Consider the following 18,976-nt stretch of genomic DNA (forward strand, 5'->3'; position numbering starts at 1 on the left):
TCTGTTCGACCCCCTCCCCTCTGGCAGGAGGCTGCGGTCCATCAGGACCAAAACCTCCCGCCACAAAAACAGTTTCTTCCCCTCTGCAGTCAACCTGACAAACTCTCACTGACACCCCCCCGAACACTACCACAAGCTATACAAGCTATACGTTATATTAACGTACATCACCCCTGTCCCCACTGCGTTACATTAACGCACCCACCCCCTACTGGACACTTTATCTGGATACTTTACTTTACTTTATTCTGGTCACTGCACTGTTGTTATTTATCTTATCTTATTTTTATTTTTATTCTTATTGTTATTTTAGCTTTTATATTCTACTTATTTGTTATCAAAACAATAGCACCTTCAGACCACAGCAAATTCCTTGTAATGTATGTTACTTGGCAATAAACAGTTTCTGATTCTGATTCTGAAACAGCACTTATTTTGTCTTTTGTTGTTGACCATTGTACGCATTCTATTTCTGGTGGTATGCTGCGAAGCATTCCTGCTTTGCATTCAAACACAGGAATACATGACATTTCTGGCATTTCCATCTCGACACTCCCTTTGGACAGAGGTTGCATCGCCCCCGCTTGTCAGAGTGATGTGGCCAATGTCCAAAGTTGTCATATTGCACATCTGGTTGTGGTTGGGAGGGTCTTGGGGTATTGGATTTTTTCTGAGATGACATCTGTGGTGGAGAGGATGATAATGGTCGGCCAACTTTGGATGCTGGTTTGTTGACTTGTGCCAAAGTGTGTGCAACTGCCAGACGGAACCTTTTGAGAGGCAGCAGGGTTTCGTTCAGGAGGCTGCAGCCCCTCTTGTAGACGAGCCAGGCATTTGAGATGCACAGGTCAAGAATGTATCCAAACAGGGGAAGGTACCATCGCCTGGATTTGGCTGGGGTCTTATACATGTGTACCAGCATTTCAGAGAGATCAATGCCTCCCATATGCTGATTTTAGGCAGGGATGAGTGATGGGCACGGGATGGCGATCTTTGTGTTGGCCTCTTTGCTCCACCGTTTGACAGAGGAAAGAGGTGTGATCCCAGCGGCACTGCTAAGAAGGCTCACACATTTGTTGTCAAACCATTTCACTGCGAGCAGCCCTTCAGCAGACCTGTAGTCAAAAGCTCCACATCCTTCCTTCATCAGCTCTTTGTCCGTCTTTAAGGTTGCTCCACCCATGCGGTTTGATCGGACAGTGCCAATGCACCTGATGCCCAGGTTCTCGTGCAGGTTTTGGACCAAGTCGAAACTGGTAAAGTAGTTGTCAGGATCAGGGGGGTTAAAACTTGAGTCTGGAACCTGGGATGTCTCAATGTCTTCACGTAGCCACAATCTTCTTCTGCCTTTCTTTGCACCTGGAAGTGATGGGTCAGGTGTGTCCTGTAGCTCATCCAAAGAAACTGTTTTAAGGGAGTTTTCCCCCTTTCTCCTCTTCTTTTTGGATGGTGGTTGCAAGGATGAACTTGTTGAGGCAACCTCCTCCTCATCCATAGACTCAAAAGATGTTTCCCCACTCTCTTCTGCTGGTGTGGGCAGATAATCTGGATCCTCTACAGGGTCATCATCACTCAGATCTGCATCTGAGTCCTGAGGATTTTCTGGCACAAGGGCCAGAAAGGTACGTGGTCTTGCACCGTAAATTTTTTTGGCCTCCATCTATCATGTGTAAAACAGAAAGAAAACAATTTGTATTACAAACCATGTACTATTACAGTAAATTTGTTACTATGACATAATAGTAACACCAGAATTGATATTAATTCTACCAATTTATTCTTGATATTTACCATATACAGTTCATAATACACATGAAATGTCTCACAAATGGTGAAACATGATATCGATAAAATATTTTTCATCAAGGTTCAATTAAATAACATTAAATTAATCATTCAATGAATGATCAGAACATTTTTATTTCGTTGTAAATAGCTAATTTTACCAACATTAGCTAGCTTCTCTACCTTTACAATAAAATGACAATTCAACCGTTTGGTAGAGCATGTTTTTAAAAAATTATTTGACCCTTATAAGACTTATTTTTGTTGCATAAAGTTACATAACTCTGTTAAATAACACTTCTGAGATGATAATATGTCAAAAAAAACAGTCTTACCTTTGAAAATTCTGCCGAAATCTGTCATCAAAGGAGGAGTGAATTTTCTCTGTGTCACTTCCGGTTTGAAGGGACACTGAAAAGGCATACTGCTCAAAGACACAGTGCCATCTAGGGGGATTTTTTGAGCATTTTGCAACTACACCAAACGGCAGAGATGGCTCATTCGGTTGAGTTAAGATCAATGCATTTTTCAATGAGATATAGTGACTTAAAGTGTGGTCTACCAAATAGTCGAGCAGGCGGCCATTATGCTTCTTCAGAACTGCTTGTCAGATGGTCGGACAGCTTCAGAAACACATTTCTATAACCCACTCGTAATACATAGCTGTTAATTAAATAAAAAAATGAAACTGATTAGGCACCTATCTGATTTGCAATCTACATCTTCTACCAATATACTTCCTAGTCTTTTACATGTGCAGGTTTGTTGTTGTTTATCTCCATATTTGTATTATATCACATCTCTCCCCTCTCTATGATGGACAGCTTTTCTCAGCCTATAAATGGCCCTGCTTACATCACATGGTGACACATAAGCCAGTTTCATTTGCTGATGAAGTGATGTATTACAATTTTGGACCATGATATTTGACATGTCGCTGGTTATTTCTTATGTACCTATCATTTCCTTCACATTGATATTTGCCATGTGAGCTTTTTTTTTTAAATATATACTTTATATTTGTTTTGGCATTTTTGCCTTTATTACATAGTTACCTAGTTATTATACTGCTTGTGGTGGTGTTGGCTCACGGTGGATGGTGGATGATTTTTTTTCTATGCAAAGAAATATTAAAAAGGAAAATAATACAAGTATGAATACTATCAAACAATAATTATAAAAGAAGTCATCACTTTAGATTACATCATTAAGGCATCCACATGGCATTACACTCTTTCCTTCTTGGTTAACAGGATTAAACTCGTGAATCTAGCATAATAAATACAAAACAATATGTTAACTTCAAACAATACATGCCATAACAACCAAATAAGGTATAATACAAGGTGAAAAAGTCCATATTTAACTCACATCAATTCTCTTTGTTCTGCATGGAATGGTTTGGAGGGAAAAAGAGAGTAACAGGCCTGAAAGGGCGGAGTTTACACAATGTTGGGGGAGTGGTTTAATCAAGAGTGACAGTCTGTGCCATGATTCAGATGGGGGAGACTGGTACATTTGAATTTGATAAACAAATCACAAGTTAGTCCTTGGAGTCAGATTCAACTAGCGAGAGAATGACCAGTCGGGCCACTGGTCTCATAAACCTTTTGTCTTTACAGGTGACCTCCGCAGTTCAGGTCCTTCCATCATGACTGGGTATGATGTGAGACACTTTTCCTACAGGCCATAGTCCTCTAGGTAGTTGAGGGTCCATTAACAGTAATACTGTTCCATCTTTCAGATCCTGAGTGTCCTTTTGCCATTTATTTCAAACCTGTAAGTTAGGAAGGTAGTTTTTGATGAAGCAGGAACAAAAACAATTAGCTAGTATTTGACTGTGCCTCCATCATCTGCGTCCAAGCAAATTGGTATCTGCATAGGCAGCCTGGCTGCAAATGCATCTCTCAGCTCCCTGTCCCCTCCTTTGAAGTTGGTGCCACAGTCAGAAAGGAGCCCATGCGGCCGTCCTCTACGTGCAATAAAACTCCTGAAGGACATAAGGAAACTGTCAGAATCAAGACTGATTTCTAGTTCTATATGAGTGCATCTGGTGGTCATACACTTGAACAGTATTCCCCATCGTTTTTCTACCCGGCGCCCCACTTTAATGTTTAAGGAACCAAAACAGTCTACTCCTGTAGACCAGAAAGGGGGTTTCCACAGCTTCAGCCTAGAGGAAGGTAGGTCTGCCATTTTTGGGTAGACAGGTTTTGCCCGCCATTTTCTGCACTCAGTACATGACCACTGATGTTTTTTGACAGCTTCTCTGCCCTGTGGGATCCAGTAGGCACGGTGTATTTCAGCAAATACTTAATCAGGTCCTGGGTGAGAGAGTTGCAGGCCATGATAAGTAATCAAAAGCTGTGTTAGAGGATGTTTAGGGTAAAGCACTATAGGATGGATAGCATCAGGTTCAAGGTCTTTACTCTGCCACCCACTCTAATGACTTCTAGTGTTCTATCAACCTCAGGAGAGAGATGTACCAGACGACTATATGGGGAAATTTCTTAACCAAATTTCATTGCCTGAAATTCCTTTGGGAATGCTCAGACCACATGCTCAGATTGAGCATGAGAAATTAGTGTAGTTTCTGCTTTGGTTCTTAGTATGTCAGTGGGTTCAGAATTTGAATAACAGGTTGAGGTTTGCATTGTTTGATATGCGGCATCTATCAGGTTTGTCCAGGTGTTATATGCCTTTAGATCAGGTAGGTCCACTGGCTTAGTGGATTGTGTGAGGCCACAAAAAAAGGGGTTTCCTCAACTCTGTGATTATCTCTTTGGCAGGAGCAGGACAGATAGGCCATTGACCTAAAGGAAGGTGCAGTAATGCAGGACCTCTATGCTGTGGTAGTAAGATCTTTGAGTGGCCTACCTCTGATGATATTGCTTACCTCCATTCACTGGCTGAGGTTAGTTGGAGTATCTCCACAATTCTGTTGGGTGAAGCCATGTTAGTACCACAGTGGAATCAGACCACTGGAAAGTTCTGTCAATGGGGACTGTCAGTTCAGATTTGATCAGTTTACTTAGCTGGGCTCTAGTCAGGGCTGCAGATAACTCCAAGCGGGGTATGGTCAGTTGCTGTAGAGGAGCTACATGTGATCTGGCCATTACAACTGAGACATTAGTCTCCCCCATCTGGTTTGTTGTTCTCATGTATGCCACTGAACCATATGCTCTTTCTGAAGCGTCACAGAAAATGTGTAGTTCTCTGTGTTACTTTGCAAGAAACATGAGGGTTGTTGCCATCATACCAGAGATGTGAACCGGGTTTGGGAGTTCACTCTCCCATTCAGCCCATTCACGATGCAGGTCACCAGTGGGTACAGGCTGGTCCCATTGCTTATTGTTTACCCAGAGCTGCTGAAGCAGGACTTTGGCCCTAGTGGTGAACGAGATGATGTATCAGATGTATGAAGGGGTCATATTGTGAAGACAGCACTTTGTACACATTTCTCATGGTGAGAGTTCGGTAGGAAACAGGTATGTGTTTATAGCCCAAAGTATCAGAGACACAATGCCAACTTAGCCCTAGTGCACTCTCTACAGGATCTGTGTGGTTTTGATTCAGCCAGAGCTCTGCACTGTCTGATCTGGCAGCTGGTGGTAGGTGATCAACAACTGATGGAACGTTACTAGCCCATTGCCTAATTTCAAATCCACCTGAGGATAACAGAGCCCTTGTTTTGAGGAGTTATTTTGCTTCATTGGGGCAGGGAAGTGATTTAAGGCAATTATCTACATAGAATGACTTGTGAACAGTTTCAACCACATCCTTATTACCCTTACTGTGATCCTGCACATGTTTCTGGACAGCATATGTTGCGCAGCAGGGGCTACAGGTTGTGCCGAATGGGAGTACTTCCCATTCAAACAGTTGGTGTCTCTGTACATTTCATGTCATGCCACAAGAACCTGAGGAGCAGTTTGTCCTCTGGTAAGAGCTTCACTTGGTGGAACATTCCTTTAATATCTCCACTCATGGCAACTCTGTGTTGACAGAAACGGAGCAGAACACCAAGATACTTAGCAGCAACATTGTATGCTCAGATCCATCATCTAAGATGGCATCGGTGTCAAATGTCTTATTCTTGTTACAAAGTCTTAGTTTGACGACTTTAAGTAGTACTTTGGATGACGCACTTCGGGGGTTCATGTATAACACTCTAGAAGCTGTTTGGGTTCTATTTACAGCATGTAATATGCCTTGGTGCTGGCCATTACATTTGGTGCAAGGCTTTCTCAAAGTGCAATCTGCTGCTTTGTGAGTTCTACCACATTTCTGTTCTGTTCCTTTAACCATTTTGCCGCTTTATCAGTGCTTAAGTCTCTTAAGCTTTCAGTTTGTCAGGTAGTGGGAGGTTGACTGACAATATGCACAGGGGTACCTCATTTGGGGGTGTGGCTGATATCCTGATGCAGGCTGTCCACATGGAGATTTCCGGTCATAGGGATAGGTGCAGGTTGTATTGCATACGATGGCAGTAGAGTCCCCTGAGCTCGTTGTAACTGACTGTGAGCCTGCTGGAACTGTGCTAACCGCCTGGGATAGTAGTGGGGGATATAGTTGGTGAGAAGACATATGGGAAGAAGAGGCTGGTGGTATACGTCCAGGTGGCATATGGATTGGTTGCATTTGCATAGGAACTTGGTGTTGGTAGAGATAAAGGTGGCAGATGGCAGAACTGAGCTTAAAGGCATTTAGGAGCCAGGGCCTGAAACTGGTAAGGCGGAACTTGGGGGAATATAGGAGGTGAATGCTGCGTTTGATGGCACATTAGCCGATGAGGCTGAAGGTAATGGACTTGAGGGTTCCTGTAGTCCCGGCTCTGTTATATGGAGGACTGAAGCAGGTCTTTTATGCTCACATTCTACACATGCAGAGGGCTTATGGACATGAGGGAAACGTGTTTGGACTGATTGGCAATTATTTTCCAAGGTTTAAAGCAGGTACTGATCCAGCTAGGTTAGGTTCTGATTGGGTTTTCTCACACTGAGCCTCTGTATCAGTCAGTAATGGCTGGTTACATTCATATTGTGCTTGTTGGGCACCCTGGGACTGGACTCGAAGGACCATGAAAAGGTCTAACTGCTTGTGGTGGTGTTGGCTCATGGAACATCTGAAGTGGTGTGCACATTTAAACACGGGATCCAGAAAGTCATTCCAACAGTTTATTGCAAGGGTAGTTGAACAGTGGTTTAGGGATGGTGGATGATTTTTTCTATGCAAAGAAATATTAAAAAGGAAAATATTACTATTAGTATGAATACTATCAAAGCTTTGATTCCAGTGTGCAGATACTGCATTTTTTTTCATAATTTACGCTTCCTGTTTTCAGTCCAGTAGAGTTCAGTAAAGCTTTAACGATTAGTATGGCACTAAGTGACTTTAATGCCTAACCACTTATGTTGAGCATCATGAAGTGCAGCATCATCAGGACCTATTAGTGAGTGTTCTGGGAGAGTGTCTGCAGGAGGACACTACAGTGAGGGATGAAAGCTGCTGCTACTGACTCTGGGTCATTGGAAAGCTGTATAAATTCAACATTGAACTTTGTTTGTAATCATCCTTTTTTTAATGTTCTGGGAATAAAATGGGTAAGATCGTTTTATGAATGTAAGCTTGAAGATCCCTATGGATCTGGAGCTCTTGTGGTGAGGGGTAGAATGGAGGGTGGGTTGCAACCTAAAAGGTTTGTGGGAATACTAATTTCTTCTTTGAAGTATCTAATTGGATCAGATATCTAATCAGCACCAATGTTACCCCCGGTGCAGCTCTCTTTTGAAATGTTAGCACCCAGGAGTTTATATAGTTCTGGATATCAATGATCAGTAACAATCTGTATGTGTAGTAGGCTGTTAGGACCTGTTATAGCCACAGTGACATACCTTAGTATGCACCTTGCACGTAAGGTGCAGAGAAACAAGAAATTGGGGTGCTCAGGCGTTGCAGCACTGCCTCTGTCACAACGGCATATGGCATATGTTATAATGTTGTAAGGCCATTATGAAAGTCTTTTTTCTGTAAAAATAAGTGTAACTGTGATGCTGTGGCTTTATTAGCTGAATCACAAATGCACGGCGTGCACAAATTGGGTTAGCAAGACAATCACATTGACAAAACATCAAATAGCACACTTGCGTTAACTCTTTGAGTTAACTACTTATCTGCAAATCTGCAACTCGACAAAGCCTGAACCAGCTGACCTGTATTTTCTTAGTGATTGAGACTAGGCCAATGGTATTTTACTTGATGTGGATGTCATATATGTCACATTATGTTATATCAATGTTATCACTGATGCCGTAGTTCAAAAAAGGGAGCTGCTGCTGTAACATACCATAGTGTTAAATCTCATGCCAACAGTGGTAAAGGGTTCAAATGTGGAGTGTTTACAAGAGCCACCGCCAAGAATCGCCACCTTAATGTGGTGGAGTGCTTTGTGTGTCCATTTGACCCTGGGAGCTGTCGGGGGAAATAGTTCTTGTAGGGACTCCCAAGGCAAACGGGTCGCAGTGGAGGGGCCAGACTTATAGCAATTCACGGACCCTATATGAATCAGCCTCTTCAAGAGAAGCAATGATCCGACTTTATGGTCATTTTTGAGTCTACAGTTTGTGGAGACCCAACAGTTCCCATCATGAGCAAGCACGGCAAGGGTAAACTTCTTTTTAAGGCAGGAACCTTTTTTGTGTTTTGTCCATATCATTTATATCAGTGAGGTTTGGACAGTTTTGTTAAGACTGCATTAGTTTTAGCCATACACATTCTTTCACGATCACGTAATATTTACCGGTTGTACATCCCAAGGAAGTAGAACCCAGTGTGCTTTGGTGCAAAATAGAGGATGAGGGAGTGAAATGCCTCCAGTGAAAAGGTCTGCTGCTGTGGGGACAACTTCCCAACATCGTTCGCCAACGCTGTTCTAGTAACTACACTCTCCTGTTTAATTGTTACCACTGATCCTGCATAAACACTGATATGGCATGAGTGTGTGATTACAGGTGATTATTTTGTGTAACGCCGTATTCATGTGTTTGTTCTGATGGCAACCACATGAGCAGTCAATTTCCTGTTGAGAGTCAGAGCTGAGTGATCCTCTGAGACCATGATAATTTCCAATAAAATACAACGAAAATATGAAACATTTGTTTTCTCTTTTCAGACCACTACCCTCCAGAACCAGCCTATTGTTATTGTCAGTTCTGTCACATGAATGCCTGAAGACGTGTGAACATGAAGATACAATGAAATGCCTTCAGATCCACAGAGCAGACAGAGAAGGATAAAAGGGGAGGCAGGCGAGTCAATGGGGAGTCGAGCATGTTGCGGGAAATGAAGAATCAGTATTAGCTGATATGACACAAGCACAGAATTTGCCTGAAGGGCATTTGGCCGGAGGTAGTGTGTGTGTGTGTGTGTGTGTGTGTGTGTGTGTGTGTGTGTCTCATTGTGTGGCCTGCAACCTCATAGAAAATTTTCATGGGGTCTCAAAACCTGGACCCCATAAAAATAACCTCTAATTCAGTGAAAAGAAGGCGCCCTGTAAAGTTTTCAGGGTTAACCCCAGAATGCACATTTACCAACAGCGTGTGCTTAGGAGTGCTTAAGAGAAGTAACTCAGTATTGGCCTCTAGTGGCAGGGGCTGGTATTTCCTCAACACACACTTTCACACACACTCCAAATGGGCAAGTCATCATTGATATCCGTCACTTTACACAGGCAGGACTCGGTTATATGGAGCCCCTCAGGGATCACCTGGTGAAAAACACATTTCTAATTGATTGTTTAGGTCTACATGTCATTGAAGGTTCAACAGATTGTAATAATAGATGAGGGCTAGGCTACTGTTTACATAACCCTGGAGATTTTTTGTCTTTATGATTCTTGGTTTTGGGACTAGGCATATATGTCAGCATGACATAGCCCATCAACCCTGTCTCCACCATGTTCATGTTAGGTTAGGATAGGTTAAAAGCGTAGCGTTCCGTAGGAACGCTGCGAGGGGCACTGGCTCATGGGAACGGTAAGTGTTAAAAAAACTTTGTATACAAAACTCCATAAAAGTCAATAAAATTGTTTATAAAAGCCCTGTGGATATGTTTTTTTTACTTTTTTATGTCTTTATTCCTCCATTTCTTAAAACGATGTGTGGGGTATAGTTGGGCCACTGAATAGGTGTAACAGCGGGAATAAGTAGATTAAGGGTGTGTTGTGGGTGGACTTTGTGCGTTCGACTCCTGTTTTGAGTTGTTTGCCGCGGGTGGGCTTCATTTCATTTCAAATTGCCCGGCTGCAATTTCGAATCCAGATGGCACTATCTCTGTTAACAAAAGGCGTTTTATAACCTGTGATTGTAAAATTATAAAGTTGTGTCTCCACACTTGATTTCTCAGAATCAAAAGGAGAAATTGTGTGTGTGTGTGTGTGTGTAGCCCATGTGTGTGTTTGTGTGCCTTGTGTGTGTCTGCTGTCGGCTAGTGCATGTATAAGTGCTGTTGTAGTAATAAGGCGGGTTATAAAAAGCTGTAAGCTGTGCGTTGTGTGTGTCATTTCATTTATGTGGAGTGTTTCCTATCTCAGTTTCTGTCTCTAGGCCACTGCAAAGCACATTGAGCTTACCTGTGAATAACAAATAAAATGTACTTTACTTGACAGATTGCAGATTGTTTGTTGCCAGGCAACCAGAGTCCGCTCCAGTTGAAAGTTTGGCACGACCAACCACAGTGGCAGTGAGCGCGGTATCGGCGCCCCTTTCATGGGATACAATAGCTGTTTTGAGTGGAAAATGGTTAATACATGGGTTACATTCCAGTGTTTTTGGTTGAACATACGAGTTCCCCGCAGGGATAATTAAAGTTTAATTTAGTCTTGTCTGGTCTACTAGGGCTAGGGTTGATGCTGGTAATCTTGTTACTGTGCAACTCCGGCGCGGGCTTCGTGGATCCCTCGGCAGTTCTTCCCACAGAGATCATCTGGCCTGTCTGTGGGGAACCGGAGTTGGGCATCCAAGCCAACAGCAGTAAGGAAAAGATGGAGATGTGGTAGCGTGCGCCAGAGGCTGAAGAGACAAGGCCTCCGTCGGATACCCCTTCCCAAAATCATCCTTGCCAATATTCAGTCTCTCTGCAACAAAACTGACAAGCTTCAGGCAAATGTGAAATACCTGACAGAGTATAACAGTGCTTGTCTTCTTTCTTTAACGGGAACATGGCTTAAAGAACAAGACTTACTCTCCAATCTAGACATCGAAGGTTTCGGAGGACCCTTTCCCCTTGACAGAGACCCCACAGTGACCGGTAAATCACTCGGTGGAGGCTTGTGTCTTCCCTTCAAGGGATTGCGCTGGATGCACCGAACTTTGTTATGGGGAATTATAATCCCTGCAAACCAAGAAAGTTACCAGTATGTGACTTGTCTGATGCACAAAATGTCGGGACCTTTGTCGTGGGTCTGTCAAGGGAGCTTACAAATCCCTCGGTATGTCTGATAACAATGTCGTGTATTTGGTTCTGTCCTGTTATAGTTGCACAGACCGGGACTTATTTAAAAACATTTGTGATGACCTCAATGAACTCACAGATACTGTGTCTGCATCCATCGCCTTTTGTGAGGACTTTGTCATCCCTCAATAATCAATTTCCATTTATCAAAATAATAAAACACGGGTCTCCATATTTGTCAAAAAAAACAATTAACCAGCAAAATATCAGTTTTAACCAAGGGGGTGTGACTTGCTACAGGGAACTACAGAAACAAGTTAAAAAGGAACTTAAGCTTGCTAAGCGTAGCTACGACAAAGTAGAGAACATGCTCAGCACTGGTAATTCACGCCCTGCATGGGAGCTATGATGAGGATGCAATCCAAGAAGTGTCCAATTTCCTTTTAACGGCAAGCCTGACCTTGACCTTTCCAATGAACTGAACACTTTTTCTAATCATTTTAATGTCCATGATTTTAGTGGGGAGCTGTCAGCCTTCAAAAATGCTCTTCCTGAACAGAATAGTTTGCATGTGGGCAGGGGCATGGTCCTGAAACTTTTCCGGGATGTAAAAGAAAGGGAAAGGGAGGTCGCACACTTAAGAATTGTGCGGAACAGTTGGCAGATATATTGTGTTTTATTTTCCCACTGTCGCTCCAACACCATAGGGTTCCTTGTCTTTGGAGGGATTCCATCATTGTGCCTGTGCCAAAAAATAAAGCTCCAAAATCACTTAATGACTACAGGCCTGTGGCGCTTACCTCCCTTATTATGAAATCATTCGACAAGATTGTGAAGGATGCGCTTTTGAGCACTGTTCAAGCTAATTTGGACCCCCTCCAATTTGCTTACAGGGCAGGCAGGGGTGTTGACGATGCAACAGGCACCCTAATAAACATGATTCTGGCACACCTAGAGGGTTCAAAGTCTTTAGTGTAACTAGTTTTTATTGATTTATCCTCAGCTTCTAATTGTATCCAGCCTCACATTTTAGCAGGAAGGTTAGCGAGCACCCACATCATTGATCCTGGTCTGTTATGTTGGCTGATGGATTTTTTTTTACTGAAAGGTCAGTATGAGGGTTAATGGTGTTTTTTCAGATGTTCTTTTTTTCTTCCATTGAACTGGTTGTCATTACTGTAACATTTATGTATTGCTTTAGAATAGTTTGAAGAGTAGCCCAGTCCCCTCCGCTGAACTGAGGAGCTGCATGAAAGACCAGTATAAGATGAATGAGGACTCATTTGGACTGGCATGCAAAGCTACTCTAGTGTAGTCCCACAATAAAAATATAGAGCTGGAAATTAGCATAGTGAAGCCTTGAGTACTATATGATACCCCCTGTTGGAGTCTAGACACTGGTGATGGTGGTTAAGGGTGAAGGGATGGCTGAAGATCTGGATGTGATGAGGAGTGGACTTCATGGAGATTTCTAATAAAATATGAGATGAGACAACAAGACAGAGAAATGCATAGCTGAAAATAAATAATTATTGAGATGGTTACATTCATTATATTAAAATGATGCCATGAATGAGGTCACGTTGACCATGAGTGATGCATGAGGTCACGAAGACCATGGGTGAGGCATGAGGTCACGTTGACCATGGTGAGTGAGCGCCGGTCACGTTGACCCTAATACTGGGTGACCACTAAAATGTTTGGAACCTGTATGACCTATGTGTCTTCCATAAGTGTATTTCCTCTATAAATGTATGTGGTGTGCATATTTGCTAGGTCAGCCCCGACCAGCAATGGTGAATAAACAACAATAGCAGCTGATAACCATCAAACAAGACGCCACCAGTTATATGCATGACTTACCAGGGAATTAGGGCTTTGATTTGCGAGGACAGTACTGACATCAGGGCAAATGTAGGCAGAGGATGATCAATGCCCCAATGGCAGTGATGTAGTAGATGAAATACCCTGTTTGGCAACAGAAGTAGCAGCGCCTATCCTACATGAATGCCCTGAATAATGTTTAGGGAGGTAGCAATTGGCAGAATGCAATGAAATGTAGCAATTACCAGCAACATGATATGCCAACTGTCAGCGCTGATTGAATACTAAATTAGGGTACTTATATATCCTGCAATACCAAGCGTGTATATGTTATAACGTGTATAACACCACTCACCAGAATACAATGAATATGAGCAACTGGCTGAAAGCAATGGAGATGTAGTAATTAGCAGAATTGTCACAGTTTGCTCCTCAGTTCCCCTCAACCCCTGCTCACTTCTCCCAGGCCATAGAAGATCATTGGTCAGGGAGCTCCCAGACACAGGACACTTACCACATATGCTGTCTGAGGAAAGCCCAGGTCATAGCCAAGGACTCTTGCCACCCAGAACACAAACTAAGTATCAGAGCTCAAACCCGCAGGGTGGAAGTCTGTCTCTACCTCCAGGCCATTTGACACCTCAACAGACGCTTGACAAACATTCATGGTTCCCAGATGGTGAATCCTGCTGACTTTGATAATTCCTTATTTTCCTCTAGCGCCATCATGAGTTCACATTAGTGGTTTTGAGTGAAATGTCTCGAAAACTATTGGAGAAATTGCCATGAAATTTGGGGCAGATATTCATGTTCCCCTCAGGATGAATTGTAATAACTATGGTAATTCTGGCCTGATGATTGCGCTAAATGAATACTCAGTTTGTCAACTGAATACCTGCTAAACTAAATTTTTTCTTAGCAAATGTGAGCATGCTAACATGCTAAACTAATATGAACATGATGAACATTGTTGTTTTTTGCTTATTTATATAGTCTTGTATCTTTCATTTTACCTAACATTAGCCACTATTGTGTAACCTACTGACCTTACCGGACCAAGTAAAACAGGAGCAGCAAATCCCCTGAGTGTGATGGACTGAGTAAGGGTGCATTTTACAAACTGAAGCTCGTCGGCTCGAGTCTGGTGGCCAGGGTCAACCCATGGGGTGCGGTCAGACACAGCCCAAAAGAACTACATGCATGGCCAGCTGCGTCACAGGCAAAAAAGATACGTAGGTGTGCTTACCCCTTGGCATTTCTGACTGGTTCTCGGGTTAGGAACCAGTCAGAGATGATCAGAACATCACCTCTCTGGTGGAGAAGGAACCAGAGCTTGTGAGGGAAGTAGAACGGTACCAAATATATATAGTTGGGCTCACCTCTACGCATAGCACTCGGTCTGGAAAGAAAATTCCTTGAGAGGGGCTGGACCTAGGTATCAGGTAGGTGTCGGGGTACTGCAGGAGTGGGGTACTACCTTGCTAAACCAATAGTGCGGCAAAGTGGCAGAAAATGGATGGATTAATTAACTTCCCCTTTTTTAGAAACTACATAGCCTCACTATAAGTACTGGTGTAGATGAAATGTAGCCACAGGCTAATTGTGGGAAATAAAAACCCAAACCCTGTTATTGTGTTCTTCCTGTATTACTCTAATTGCCAGGAAAATTTATTTGGAAAGTGTAACTTTGTATGTGGGCACCACACTACAGACTTCACTTTCATTGAGTTTTACTGGTTGTTAAATATTCGCCAGTCCTTCGAGATACCAAACAAGCGTTTCTGTGCCTGCAAATTATTCAGTTTCACAAATAACCCAGCTCGTGCATTATATTCTGCACGAGTATCATCGCACATGCAAGCACTGCTGCTCACAGGTCAGAGCAGGCCAGTTAACCAGCAGGACATCCAGGAGTGGCAGTTCCTACTCAATGGGCTTTATCTCCTGTAAATAATTCAACAAGTAGCTTTTCTTGCCTTTTGGTGCAGCAAGAGAGGAGTGACATTGGCATACGGCTGCTATCAGCTCTTACACACCAACATCCCTATTGCATTTTGACTGAAAGTGGGTGAATATAAGAGCTGGAAAACAACAGCTCAGCTTTTATGGCTGCTGTTGGCAACCAGTAAGTCTGGGAGGTGGGTGAGTAATTATCTCAATAGGATGGCAGTTTCCTCTGAGTTATACCTTTTTGGAGACAAAACAAGGTGCTTTTATGGAGCCATGGCCATGGTTAGTGGGTGTTGTTTTAGGCCTTTTCTGTATAATGGATGAAAGAGCTGCTTGTATGATAAAAGTTTGAAAAGCATTTAAACACTCCACTTTGTTCTGTTGTGCTACATTTTATTTCAGTGTAGGTGCTGTTGCACAGAGGGGGAGGTAGCTGGAAACAAAGAGTGATACAGACTGAGTCTTTCAACACAGCACAATATTGCTACCCATGTTTCAGCTTTATTGCGTTTCCTTCTTGCAATTGGATTTAGCTTCCAGCTGTTCTTTCAGGTAGCTGATATTGTTCAGATGGGTGGAAAAGCCATGTGAGAAGAGCCCAGAGATAACAGAGAGTATGGTAAAATCGATCAATTTTGCTTACACAAAATACATGAATCTTAGAAAAGGACAGCCAGGATGGTGATCGAGAGAGATGTCTGGGCAGGAGGGCCCATATGGAACTTTATTGTTTTGTAGGGGGCATCCTGCGTTTGGCTCGGAAGACATGGAATGACATGTGAATTGTTGGATTCTCTGAAATGTTGTTGTGTTTTGTGAAATGTAGTTTTACATATGCATCCATCCATCCATCCATCCATTTTCTTTTTCTTATCCGGGGCTGGGTTGCAGTGGTAGCAGGCTAAGCAAGGTAGTCCAGATGTCCCTCTCCCCAGCAACGCTTTCCAGCTCCCAGGCCAGATCAGATATGTAATCCCTCCAGTGTGTTCTGGGTCTACCCCAGGGTCTCCTGCCAGTTGGACGTGCCCGGAAAACCTTTAAAGGAAGGTGTCCAGGAGGCATCCTGATTGGACGTCCGAACCACCAACTGGCAGCGATGCAGTGCTTGCAGAGATAGAGCAAGATGCCTTCTCTCCACTGGCTCTTCAACCACCATCTGTGCTTCACTGTGGCTCACAGTGCAACCTCAAACCTTTCAATTGTTTATCCAGTAGTGTAAATGTACCACTTTATTTATACCTAGCCGCATAAGCTGTGTATGTTCTATAGCACTCCACTTAAATATAGTACGAGAGCAAAATATCAGAAACCCCTCTCACTGGCCCAATCTCAAATTCCCCCCTTGGCCCTACACCTAGTTTTTGGAGTGCCCTTGACTGGGTATTGGCTCTTTAGAATGGAGCTACAAGGGGTAGGTGTTGAAAACTTTACCTAGGAAATGGGACCCCACAAGTCATCAGTAGTCCAGTGACGAGGCAGTAGACATTCCCATTCCGGACAGAGGTTTCAGAATCAGAATCAGAATCAGAAACTGTTTATTGCCAAGTAACATACATTACAAGGAATTTGCCGTGGTCTGAAGGTGCTATTGTTTTGACAACAATATGTAGAATATAAAAGGTAAAATAAGAATAAAAATAAAAATAAGACAAGATTCCACAATGCCAGCACCAGGTGGGGTGTTACAGATAAGCAGGGAAGTGCAGAGAATTAGCTGCTGGATTATTTTTTTAAGCTTCACACACAGGACAAGGAACTGTCACTCACATATCGTCATTAACACAAAGTTCTATTGACATTGTGAATAGCTATTTTTCTGAAATGCTTATTATAACGATCCAATTACATATTACACTGTCTGTGCTGTTAATGGTTAACGGGGGGGGGGGGTGTCATGGCGGCTGATGCAACACGGCGTGTTCTCTCAAATGAAACCAGAGATATTCAGAACTGATGATGATAAAGTGATAGTGGAAGATGAACTGCTGAACTTTACTGTGATGAGAACCCTGAGTCATAGTGAAATTGGTTTGCTGGTAACACACAGTTTCAGCTCTGAGCGAATTGAGTCCTCAAAGAAGACTCTATTTGAGGTCTGTCCTGTGTCTCTCACAAAGGCGCACAAAAGGATATTAACAACGTAAAGATGTGCCTGAAAGTGCTAAATTAGTGTGGAGAGGATATACAGAGATTCGTCTCGCACTACCTGGATGAGCTCCCTCCTGTCTCATTCAATCAAATTCATGGTTCGGCGCTCCTAGGTAGAATGGAGCGAATAAATAATGATATTTGCTGTTTGAAAAGAATGCTTGAAACTCAGAATTTGGAAGTGGTGACTGTTGCACTAGATGACCCGGTGACTGCTATGGAGAAGCCATGTGGCCCTAGACCAGTACTATACAAGTCATCAAAAGAAGGATGGTGAGTGTATTTGCAACTAAGTTTGATCTCAGCCTTGATGCAGATACTCTCAGTGACTATTTGAAAGACAAACTGGGTCGGCAGGTTATGTGTTGAAAGTGAGTGAGCTGGCACATAACGTTAGCAGATTCAGCTCATTTCATGTCACTGCTGAATGTAACAAAGTCGCGGAAATGTACGATCCTCAGCTTTGGCTAGCCGGGTCTTTTGTTTGGCGCTACAATGAGATACGCCGGACTAGAGGCGCTACAGGTGTCTTGTTTTGCCCAGAGGGAAACCCCAGCACTCAGAAGAATCCTGCACCTAGTGATGATGCGTCAGGGACCAGTGGGCAGTAGATCCCCTCTAGGAAGCAAAGAGGAAAAGTAAAATCTGGGTTATATCATACAATGTGTGTGGCCTGCGTGTAGCGTAGATAAAACTAGACGTATGGTGGTTGACACACTTTTGGAAGAGTGTGACATCCTGTGTGTCTTCAAGAGACTTGGCTTGCCAAACAAGACCTGGATAAACTGAATACAGTACATGAGGACTTTCATAGTGCTGGGGAGTCGACAAGTGATCTCAGCACAAAAATAATCCAAGGTAGGATACCTGGTGGAGTGGCAATACTTTGGAATAGAAAATATGACCCCCTAGTAAAGGTGGTAAGACAGAATGTTGCTTGGGCTATTGGGTTAGAGATTAATTATAATAAAAAGAAGTTTACAATCCTAAATATCTATACACAATATGAGTCTTATCAGTCTGAGGATGAATTTCTGAACAGATTAGCATGTGTTCACTCTTGCTGTCTTTGTCATTGGGGATTTTAACGCTGACTTGTCAGATAGCAATTCTATATTTGCAAAACATTTGTTACAGTTCTGTGATGACAGCAATCTTATTTTATCCAGAAGGAGGGATGCTCTGATGTGATGTAATATTAATTATTATCATGGTATTGAACTATGTTCCATGTATGACAATATTGGGACGGCTCTTAATGCCTCAGGTAAGCCCTTTTGTAAACATAAGAACAAGATGCATAGCAATCCATATGGAATGATTTTGTGGCTGAGCAGCATGCTGCAGCTAGAGAAGCTTTTAAAGTCAGATTCAGGAAAGCCCAGACAGGGGTCATTGTTTGAGCATAACAAACGTACTAAAGCAAGATATGCTCTTCGTTTTATTAAAAGAAACGACACAATAAGAGCTGATTCACTTGCCAGGAAGCTGCAGAATAATAACCATTATGGTTTCTGGAAAGAGGTCATGAACAAGTTGTGATGAGTTATGAACAACTGTAAAACGTCCTTACCATCCAACATTGAGGGTGCGTGTGGCCCAGACAAAATAGCTGCGGTGTGGCGTGAGCATTATTGTAATTTATTTAACTGTGTTAAAAGTAATCTAGTTGTAGTTGAAAATGTTGATCTTTTTGAAAATATGGTAGTCAGGTCAGATGATTTCTGTGATGCCATGATGATGCTAGATGATAACAAGGCTTGTGGTATGAATCACATTACTGCAGAACATCTAAAGAATACCAGCTTTGTCCTCTGCT

General features: G+C 42.7%; 1 protein-coding gene across 1 annotated transcript in view; it reads right to left on the reverse strand.

Annotated features, from left to right (window-relative positions):
* Positions 1–955: 955 nt before the first annotated feature.
* The window catches only part of LOC139285366 (uncharacterized), a 49,546-nt gene continuing 31,525 nt past the window's right edge, over positions 956–18,976 (reverse strand). The window contains exons 5-6 of the mRNA XM_070905930.1: positions 2,121–2,209; positions 956–1,602 (exon numbers count right to left, since the gene is read on the reverse strand). Of these exons, the coding sequence (XP_070762031.1) occupies positions 956–1,602; positions 2,121–2,209 (736 nt within the window). The remainder of the gene's footprint in view (positions 1,603–2,120; positions 2,210–18,976) is intronic.

The sequence above is a fragment of the Enoplosus armatus genome, chromosome 5 (assembly GCF_043641665.1).
Source record: "Enoplosus armatus isolate fEnoArm2 chromosome 5, fEnoArm2.hap1, whole genome shotgun sequence".
NCBI classification, from domain to species: Eukaryota; Metazoa; Chordata; class Actinopteri; order Centrarchiformes; family Enoplosidae; genus Enoplosus; species Enoplosus armatus.